Genomic DNA, 10,367 nt, shown 5'->3' on the forward strand with positions numbered 1-10,367 from the left:
ACAATTTTGTTTACAGATGTCATTCAAAACTATCTTGCATTGCCATATTTTCAAAGATGTTTGTACACAAACTTAAAGATGACATAAAATTAATATTACAATTTATTTAGGAAAACAGGCATAGATCTGTAAACATATTTGAGGACAGGAGTCAAATATGAGAGGGGGCTCAGTAGCACTTGCACACATAATCAACACTAACTCTTGAAATGCAGACAAGTCATGAAATGGTGGTCAAAGGTCTCATCACCTCCATCTTTCCCCCTTCACTTCAGAGGAGGTAAAACGTTTTTGTATAATGGTGCAACAGCAACTTGCTTTTGAATGTGGGAAAAACCAAAGAACTGGTGATCAACTTCAAGAGAAAACGCCATGTCCACACCCTGTTCAACATCCAGAACACTGTTGTGGAGATTGTCACACACCTAATGTTCCTCAGGGTCTACATAGCAGACACTCTCACCTGGTCGCTGCACACCAACTTCACTGTCAAAGTGCACTTCCTGTGCAGACGAGCACGCCTCTGCCCACCAATAGGATAGAGGACAATCAATGACAGCGGAGAGAGGGGACCTTGGCGATTCTTGTTGCCCTCGACAGGTAGCCTTGTTTTGTCAGATCCCCAGTGGGTGGCAGTGTGACCCCAACCATTTTACATATGGTATACATATGAATGTGCTTTTGTGTGTGCGTGTGACTATTTTTTTTATTTGAATAACCGATAAAGATTCAGGACACCCCCAATTTTTATGGCATGTTTTTTTTTTTTTTTTTTTTTTTTGCATATTTTTCCTGGATGATAAGAGACTAACTTTGCTGGGACATAAGCCAAAGTGCAAAGCCAATCCGTTTGAAAGTCATTCTGAGGTCGCCAGAAGAACCGCCCTAATTCTGTCAGCGCTGTCCTGTGATTTGTCCAAATATTATGAAGGACATATATGTACCGTTGTCCTACTGGACAAAGAAGAGAGCGTTCACGCCCAGGTGGGTTGATGACGTCATGAAAGAACAAATTGATTTACCGCGAGGTCATCAAGTCTCTCCGAGCAGCCGGCTGCGGAAAAGCGGAGGCGCCATCTTGAGACACTGAAAGTAAGTTTATTTACATGTTATAAATCCCTTAAGTTACATAGAACATCAGTACTTGTTACGGGAAGAATAAAATCTGTGTTTGCTGCTTAGTGTATTCGAATTATGTGTGTGTATGTGTGAGAGGGGGGAGGGTAAAAGGGGACTATAACCTTGGTCAGCTCCATTGAGTTAGCTTAGCGTATCGTTTAGCAGTGTTTCAGTCTTGGCCTGAATGAGGAAAAGACAGGCCGGTATAAATTTGCAGACAACCCGACGTTATATCCATTTAAGACAACATCCCAGTACGTATACGCTGCATTGTTTGGTCTGATGTACACTTCATGTCTCAATGACTTTGTATCCCTTGCTTTTGTTTGTCGGTGAAGGATTAGATTACTAGTTAGCATAAGCTAATGGTGTGCATTTTGATCTCTGTAGCGTAGCTCCGCCACCATGTACCCGACTTCTCTGACACAGCTGGCAAGAGCCAACCCATTCAGCGCCCCTCTGTTCAGCCTCCAGAAAGTGGAAGAACCTCAACAGAGCCTCAATGGACAACGGCCTCGCAGACTGGCAGCAGCTGCAACAGCAGACGGTAAACCGGCTCGTTAGCAGCAGAGCTAACTGTAGCCACGCCAGCTATATATTCTCCCTGACAAGACATAGTTTACTATGTAGTCTAATAATGGTTTCTTTATTTACTGATTATCTAATGCCAAACTTCTTAGCAGAATACTAGCCTTAAAATACGAAAACGTTTAATTGTTGGAGCAATTTGCTATCAGGCCTCTACTGTGGCCAGGCTGCATGCCGAGGACAACGAAGGACAAATGACTAGGGGTTGCAGATTACTCATAATTTACTGGACATGAACTTTACAACATTTTTGTGAAGAACTGGAATAGTAATTATTTATCTGGAACAGGACCTTAAATGCATTTGACCTTTAGTGTTCAGTATAGTACAAACAGTTTTTCTATAAATCGTGTCACAGCTTGTAATATTTTGGTGACAAGTTTCATTTCCAATGTTAAAATTTCAAGTACTGTAGCAGATGACAAGGGTAAATATACAGCATCCTCATCAGTGTGTCCCATACACTTAATCAGGTGTATTGAATTCTGCTTTGTTTCCCCTTTCTGAGCAGAAGTGCTCCATTTGTAATACCTCACCTTTGTTTCTTCAGAGGGAGACAGTTGTGAGTTCGGCTCTCAGAAGTATTTTATCCTGTGTGGTTTTGGTGGGATTCTGAGCTGTGGCACCACACACACAGCTGTTGTTCCCCTCGACCTGGTCAAATGCAGAATGCAGGTCTGTTGCAGTGGCTCGATCTTTTTTTTTTTTTTTCTTTTGAATGTAACTTCATCCCCGCCAGTCCTCCTCCTTTCTGTTAATAAGCATCAATCTGCATGGTGGAGGTTGTTTTTGTTTTAATTTTGATCACATTTTGTTGACGTGACAATATCGCTGCATGATTCCATAAAACCCTTTGTTGCACTGCAGGGGTGAGTGGAGCTGACCCGTGTAGAAAGTGTGGGAATTTCCACAGTTTGTCACTGAAGTATGTTTTGAAAGTGGAGATAATTACACTTGTAAAAAATAAAAACAAACCTTACAATGTTGGTATGAGATGGCCCACTAGATTTTCTTCTGGTAAAAAGAGAGGCCCGACTGAGACTTTTCCCTACATGTCATGCAGGTGGGGTTTTTTCAGTGAACTACTATGTCATTTAACGCCTAAATTAAATTATTTAAATGTATTCCCCTCACTGGTATATTTGCTTATGCTTTAGTGATTCTCACTTGATGTTGGAACTCCATACTGTCTCTTTTGTTTTTTATGCTTGGTATCCTTGTGGTGAGACGCTTTGCCTTGTGAGATGCAGGGTGCATCCTGGACAGATCTCCAGTCCATCTCAGGCCAACACTGACACACAATGATGCATGCACATGTTCATGCCCAAGCATGGAATTCAGAGAGAACTGCTTAAAATCGATAGAGAACCCAAGAACAAAAGGGGAAACATGGAAACTTAATGCAAAAAGAGCCTAGATTGAGATTCAAAACAAAGACCTTCTTGCTGGAAAGTTTCCCACAGAAAATCTTAAGTCTGGGGTAGAGCAGTCCTTCAGCAGTCTGTTGTTTTTGAGTTAAAAAAATGTCGACAGAAAATATGACAATTTAATGTACCTGTTATTGGAAAACTAAAGATTCATAGGGACTATAATTAGTGTTTGTGTTAAGTTTGTCTAAATCCTACTGTTTTTAGTGCTGCCAATTTCACTACTGTGATTTGCTGATGGGTGATTTATCCAGTGTTTGCAAGAAATTCTCTGGACATAAAAGAGCTGTGACATTGACTGGTGTGGCTCTTTCCCAATACTCAAATGCACCTTGCGCCCCTCTATGAAGTGTGGACTCACTCGACATGCACATCAGGGTTCAAGTGCACAGGTTAGAAGCATGCAAAAAATTTGACAAGTGGGACAGTACACCCGTTGTAATTTCGACATCCAAAATGGTGGGACTGGTCACTGTTTAGACATTTGTGCTGCTAAAAGGTATAACTACAACAACAAAAATCTATTCCAAGCGTACAGTCTAGGCATTTTTGCTTTCCAAAGTCATTGCTGGAGATATTTGACTGCTCAAATGTGTTTTATGACTTGTTAAATACAGAGCAAAGTTTGATATAATTGGACACATTTCTCTGCTTGTCTTCACCTTAATTTTCTAATACCGTAAGAGGCTTTAATGTCTCATACTGAATAGCTGGTCTTCTGGATAACCTTCCTGAGGTCTGAGTAGGCCAAATGAACCAAAATGCATTTTTCATTTCTATTACTGTGTGGAATTCATGTAAATGAATAACTGAAGAGTTTAGCTAATGTCCTAACGTGGTGATGCAGCTAAATCTACAAAAAACATTTTAATGAAGCAGCAGTTTTTAGTTCTCAGTGAACTAAAAGATTTTCAGTGAACTAAAAACTACACATTGCTCTTTTGATGGACCTGTTCAGTTTGTCTGGGAAGAAAACGACGGCTACATTTTAAGTTGGCAAACAAAGACTGAATCAATTTAAAGAACAATGTTGTTGAATTTCCATGGTGGTTGATTCTGTAAAGTGATTTATGTTTTTTTTTAATCTTCTTTTGAGTGATCCTAATACACATTTGCATGTTGGTGGCAGAGTTTATGCTGGAAGAGTCCTAGCACTGAACTCATGCCATTGATGGAAGCAATGATTAGGGATGGTTTCAGTTTCCCAGCTGCTGTGACTCTTCCATCATAACCCTGTATATCTTGTGATTATTTTTCCTGCATTGCATGTGACCTGGCATGCTGCATGTGTGTCGTGTCCCTCCCTTGTACCACAGAGGGTGTCAGCTGCGAGTTTGGCTCCTCCAAGTACTATGCCCTGTGCGGCTTTGGTGGTATCCTGAGCTGCGGCATCACACACACCGCAGTGGTGCCCCTCGACCTTGTCAAGTGCCGTATGCAGGTGTGTATGGGAACAAAAGCTAACTATCGGGAAGTGAACGACTTCTCCAAGTGTTCAGTAATGTAAGCATTACTTTGAGATGCAAGAGACCCTACTCACTTCAGAATGCAAGTCGGATTTATATAAAAGCTGACAGAACAATGATTTTAGGATTAAATTGCACTGGTTTTATCAATGTGTCACTATAATTGGCAGTTTTCATCCTTGACAAACAAATTTATCTCAGTAAGACATGGTGGGACAGCTCAAGGCATGTGGGACTTCACAGCAACACTTGCCTGTGACTGCAGGTTCCAAAATAGAAGTACTTCATAATGATTTTCAAACCTTTCCTCCCTATTTTGCCTTGGTGATCACTGTGTATCTTCTTCTCCTTAGGTGAATCCAGATAAATACAAGAGCATCGGCAATGGTTTTGCAGTGACTATCAGGGAGGATGGTGTGAGAGGTCTAGCAAAGGGCTGGGCCCCTACTTTCATTGGCTACTCCATGCAGGGACTGTGCAAATTTGGCTTCTATGAGGTCTTCAAGATTTTCTACAGCGACTTGTTGGGGGAGGTGAGTTCAGCGCAGATGGAGCTCACAGTTCTGACATCTGCTCCCTTCACACAACCTTTCACGTCCCCTTCCCAGATACTAAGGTTGTGACGATTCATTGAATGATTCGAATACCTCCATTATTAAATCCTTGAGGCAAATGATCGGCCTCGAAGCTTCACTAGCTTGTTTTATTATTTAGCGCCATGTGTTTTGGCCAGACACTTATTTTTTTGCAACACTCACTTCTGCCAATAAGTTGTTGATGAGTGCTAATAGCATAACATATTGTGACCAAGCGTCATCTTTTCCCTGGACATGTGTGGGTTTTTGACATTTTTCGGGGCATCCTTAAATGGACTGGTGCAGTATTAATACTTCTGCTATGGCAGTAGTTACCAGTATTTTATTTTATAAAGTTTTTTATATGATTACTTTATTAATCAGCGGAATAATTGATTACTCAATTACTAAAATAAGTAAGGTGGCCACTGTTAAGAAAGCAAGCTCAGCCAATCACTTGTTAATATATTTATCCGAACACCCTGCCTATAGTGCAGATATATGCACCTTGATTTCATTTAATGTGAAAAGGGGTTGATGTTAACTCTCTCCACAGGTTATCCCCGAGTCTGGGATAACCTCTCTAATCTTAATTATGGGGATCGACAAACATTTTACTGGTCCTTGGCTTTAAACATACAGCTGAAGTTGATCATAGTGTCATGTTGTGGTCTCACCAACCAGGAAAATACCTACCTGTGGAGGACATCACTGTACCTGGCTGCTTCAGCTAGTGCAGAGTTCTTTGCTGACATTGCTCTGGCTCCCATGGAGGCTGTGAAGGTGCGAATCCAGACTCAGCCCGGCTACGCCAACACCCTCAGACAGGGCGTCCCTAAGATGTTTGCAGAGGAAGGACTTTGGGCGTAAGTACACACCTTTTCTTTGGTGAGAACACTTCTTCAGTTGGAATATGTGGTCACAGCACGCTCCTTAGATCCACCTCTGGAGGGCGCTGCTCTGTGAGCAGAGCTCCTCAGCAGCTTTCTGGCTGTACAGTTGGAGGTGCTTGAGTCATTGGCGTGTGAGAGCAGTCCACCTGTTCCCCAGCCCACCTGCTGCACTGGCAACCTGGTCATCAGACAGGAACTCCCAGTGCAGCTAGTCTGGGGGACGGATAGTTATCAATATATTTACAGATTTACAGTTGAATCATAAAATTGTGATGAAACTAAATGTTCTCATACTTGTGCTTCAATTGGGACTCGTACTAAAATAAACTTTAGGGTTATGGAAAAGTTGGCTGTGATTTCAGTATTTTCTTAGTGCTCACCAGTAAACCTGATGTTTGATATCTGGACAGGTTTTATAAGGGTGTGGTGCCCCTGTGGATGAGGCAGATCCCCTACACCATGATGAAGTTTGCCTGCTTCGAGCGTACTGTAGAGCTACTTTACAAGTATGTTGTTCCCAAACCTCGCAGCGAGTGCAGCAAATCTGAGCAACTCGTCGTCACCTTTGTGGCCGGCTACATTGGTGAGTGTCCCATCATCTCAAGCATGTGAACAAGTCAGTGCTCTACAGCTCTCATAGTTTGATCATACTCTTTATAGCTAAAGCTTCTGTAAGAAGTGATTGGTTTGTGCTGCTTTCAGTTAACTGTAATCAGAGTACTAAACAGTAGGTGCATTGCTTGAAGTACTTGCTGTAGAGCTGCACATTGAAAGGATTTCTACAAACATTACTAAATCTGTAGAGCACATTGTTTCTGAACAAGAGCTTCACAATGATGTAGATGTTGCTTAGCTGCCACTCATGCTCTTCTGACCTCTATTCTTGTTGCAGCTGGTGTGTTTTGTGCCATTGTGTCACATCCTGCTGACTCTGTGGTGTCTGTGCTGAACAAGGAGAAAGGCAGCACAGCTGTTCAGGTCCTCAAGAGGCTGGGACCTAAAGGTTTGTATCAACATGAGCTGGCAGTCCAACCTTTCAACACGCTCCTTAGATCCACCTCTGGAGGGCGCTGCTCTGTGAGCAGAGCTCCTCAGCAGCTTTCTGGCTGTACAGTTGGAGGTGCTTGAGTCATTGGCGTGTGAGAGCAGTCCACCTGTTCCCCAGCCCACCTGCTGCACTGGCAACCTGGTCATCAGACAGGAACTCCCAGTGCAGCTAGTCTGGGGGTCAGACAACCAGTTAGTTCAATGAGGTCTGGCCTTAGAACAGTTTTGACCAGGTTCTGTGATGTTCCAATCTTCTGATGTATATCTGTCTCTTGCAGGTGTATGGAAAGGTCTGGTTGCCCGTATCATCATGATTGGTACTCTGACAGCCCTGCAGTGGTTCATTTATGACTCTGTGAAGGTGTACTTCCGTTTACCCCGCCCACCTCCTCCAGAGATGCCAGAGTCCTTGAAGAAGAAGCTTGGCCTCACAGAGTGACACTCTCCTCCAGTCTCCCTTCATCGTCCCCTCACAGCCCTGCAGTCTTCATCTGAAATTTCCACAACACACTGCAGTTTGTCCTGTTCTTGGCTACACATTGAGCAGGGGACCATTCCTTCTCTCCCTGAGCAACCTGGAGAAGAAGTGAAGGCTGCTTCTTGCTGAATGTTTTGACAGTAAATATTCCTCTATACAAACACCTGTATGGTTTTATTGATCCCTGTCTTAGAATAAATATGTGGGAGTTCTAATAAAATTTCCCTGGAAAATGATTGCAATGTTCTCTGACTCCATTTAGTAAAAGAGTTGAAGGAGGGTGCAATTTACTGTTAGTCATCCTTGCCAAATGTTTTAAATTAAAAAAATTACTTATTTGCATCTCAGTGTTTCTATGAAAAGAGTCTTTGATGTGTAAATATGACAAATGCTAATTAATAAGTTGATATTCCACTCTGAAAAAGCAGCAAAACATCCTGCTGTAAATTGCAGCCTAAAAAATTTGTCCAAAAATACTGCAATGTGTGACCAAATAAATTTGTAAATACCACAGAGGCACTAATTCAGGGGTCTCAAACTCCAGTCCTCGAGGGCCGCAGTCCTGCAACTTTTAGATGTGCCTCTGCTGCATCACACCTGAATAGAATAATTAAGGCTTTGGAGAACTGATCTACACAAGGTGGAGATAATTAAGCCATTTAATTACCTTAATTCCGTTTTGTACCTCTGGCACATTTAAAAACTGCAGGACTGCGGCCTTCGAGGCCTGGAGTTTGAGACCCCTGGTCCAGAGGAACAAATCAGTGAGAATTAAGAGTGATGTTGAAGGAGGTTAATGAGATATGAGAGGCCAAAGTTATTTAGGGCTTTGTAGGTGAATCATATTTTATATTGGGTGGTGATAAATGGCGAGCCAGTTAAAATGGGTAATGTAGTCCCTGGAGTGAGTGGATAAGTAGACGGACAGCTGAGTATTGGATATAGTGACTTTTGCGGATGAGTGAAGGGATGTCACTGAAGGAGCCATTTTCTTCAGCTTATCCGGGAAATGTTGGGGAGCAGGAATCTGTCTAGGTGACGAGACCCAGACTTCCTTCTCTCCAGCCACTTGTTCCAGCTCCTCTGGGGGAATCCAAGGCCTTCTCAGGCCAGCCGACAAACAGTCCCTCCAACTTGTCCTGGGTCTTCCTCTGGACCTTGTCCCAGGGAGATAGCCTAGAACACCACATTCAGCAGGCATCTTAAACTCAACTGGCACCTCTTGATGTGGAGAAGTGGCAGCTCAAGTCTGACTCCCTCGTGGATGACCAAGTTTCTCAACCTATTTTTAAGGGTGAGATCAGACACCATGCAGAGAAAATTCATTTTAGGTTTTGTGATTTCACAGATTGGGGCTAGGAATGTAGATTCACCAGTACCTTTTGACTCGGCTCTCTCTTCACCACCACAGATTGGTACAGCATCAGCTTCACTGTAGATGTCGCTCCTGTGTTGTAGTACTAAGAAGATTTCTTAGTATCCTATTTTCTGTTCTTTTACTACCCACTAGTTGAGGATTTAAGTTAGGTTAGTTTTCATTAAAATTCAGTCTAACGTTTTCGGCCTGCAATGTGGTAGAGCAACAGTTTGTTTCAAGCCTCAAGTAACTTTGTCCGTAAGTAGTGTCATTGTGCTCAAATGTTGTTTGACATAAGTTTATATGCTATTTACGCTTTTGTGTCATCTTTAATCTTGTTAAACGTGTCTAGTCTTCGTGGCACTACATGTTAAAATTCTGTTTTTCATGTAGCAATGTCTGTACTGGAGACGTGCAAACTGTTCATTTATAATTTTATTTTATGCTTTTTTTCAGTTTTACAAAAATTAAAGCTCAGACAGCTTAATGTTTGGAGTTTTTTGTTTGCTATCTGTCTAACGCAGTCCAGCACACCTGTGAAAGGACAGAATAGCACCAGTTTGTCTTAAAAATCTCCCGCTCCATTTTTCTCTCATTTCTAAACAAGACTGAATGAGGACAAACTCGTGACTGAAGACAACTCCTCCACCTTGGGGTAGTATTTCTCAACTTGTCAAACCCTTTCTCCAAGTCCGCTAACCAACTTAAGGAACTAGTTGACCTTAGTTGGTGTGTAGGGAACCAGGGGTTGCCAGCTCGCTCAAATCACTAGACTTATTTCACTTAATGGGAAGACAAAGACTGAATCTAAAAAAATGCTTTATGTTTGAACATAAGGAGAGATTTAAATTGAATGGCTCACTGATAATCAATGTTCATAAATAAACATCCAGAAACACAGATGATTGAGCCATCGGAGCAGAAAACTCTGAATATGTCCCAGCAGATATGAAACCTGACCTCCATCTGTGTCCAACAGCAGACATTCCCAAAATGAAAAACAACAACTGGTTAGTAATCAAAAGGAAGCTCGGTCCTAACAAGTTCACCCAAAGGATCGTCAGACCTGCGATGAAACCTTAGCTTCACACACTATCACACAAAATAGCAAAATAACAGAGAACAGAGCTTTAAATGACAGCATGTGCAGACAGTAGCTCCTGGAAACCTTTTTATATCTCTCATTGCTGATGTTTTATTCAATCAGACAGCGATGACACTGTGATCTCCCAAACAGTGGAACATGGAAATTGACTCCATTTCCCATGACCCTTCACTCCCATCCCATCAGCAGACCAATTGGCACACACCAAGCAGAAGCCTTCTGGAAAAACAATATGACATTGAATGGTTGTTGATGATCAAACTCCATGCTTTATTAGAACAAATGGACTCAAAAAGGCAGAATGGCCATTGG

The 10,367-nt window shown here is 42.2% G+C and overlaps 1 protein-coding gene and 2 non-coding genes across 6 annotated transcripts; all 3 read left to right on the top strand.

Annotated features, from left to right (window-relative positions):
- Nucleotides 1-757: 757 nt before the first annotated feature.
- slc25a3a (solute carrier family 25 member 3a) lies at nucleotides 758-7,829 on the top strand. 4 transcript variants are annotated; one of them, XM_044107528.1, is made up of 8 exons: nucleotides 758-1,092; nucleotides 1,510-1,666; nucleotides 2,258-2,382; nucleotides 4,954-5,133; nucleotides 5,860-6,041; nucleotides 6,479-6,651; nucleotides 6,961-7,071; nucleotides 7,394-7,829. In XM_044107528.1, exons 2-8 carry the CDS (start codon nucleotides 1,525-1,527, stop codon nucleotides 7,552-7,554), a joined length of 1,074 nt encoding a protein of 357 aa, XP_043963463.1. In that variant the 5' UTR covers nucleotides 758-1,092; nucleotides 1,510-1,524; the 3' UTR covers nucleotides 7,555-7,829. The 4 variants fall into 4 exon arrangements, with proteins under 4 accessions (XP_043963463.1, XP_043963461.1, XP_043963462.1 ...); XM_044107526.1 differs by lacking the exon at nucleotides 2,258-2,382 and adding an exon at nucleotides 4,451-4,575 and having other exon boundaries at nucleotides 961-1,092; XM_044107527.1 differs by lacking the exons at nucleotides 758-1,092; nucleotides 2,258-2,382 and adding exons at nucleotides 1,109-1,373; nucleotides 4,451-4,575.
- Nucleotides 6,099-6,297, top strand: LOC122826828. Its single transcript, XR_006369877.1, has one exon. It is a non-coding gene; the product is annotated as a small nucleolar RNA SNORA53 (small nucleolar RNA).
- Nucleotides 7,107-7,305, top strand: LOC122826829. The gene has a single exon (XR_006369878.1). It is a non-coding gene; the product is annotated as a small nucleolar RNA SNORA53 (small nucleolar RNA).
- Nucleotides 7,830-10,367: the final 2,538 nt, after the last annotated feature.

Source organism: Gambusia affinis, linkage group LG23 (assembly GCF_019740435.1).
Source record: "Gambusia affinis linkage group LG23, SWU_Gaff_1.0, whole genome shotgun sequence".
Lineage (NCBI taxonomy): Eukaryota > Metazoa > Chordata > Actinopteri > Cyprinodontiformes > Poeciliidae > Gambusia > Gambusia affinis.

What these genes read in the sequence shown, in the direction of transcription:
- slc25a3a (XM_044107528.1), top strand. Translation starts at nt 1,525, where the DNA reads ATGTACCCGACTTCTCTGACACAGCTGGCAAGAGCCAACCCATTCAGC. An exon ending in GCAGAGGAAGGACTTTGGGC is followed by an intron (nt 6,042 to 6,478) that starts GTAAGTACACAC and finishes ATATCTGGACAG; the next exon opens with GTTTTATAAGGGTGTGGTGC. An exon ending in CAAGAGGCTGGGACCTAAAG is followed by an intron (nt 7,072 to 7,393) that starts GTTTGTATCAAC and finishes TGTCTCTTGCAG; the next exon opens with GTGTATGGAAAGGTCTGGTT.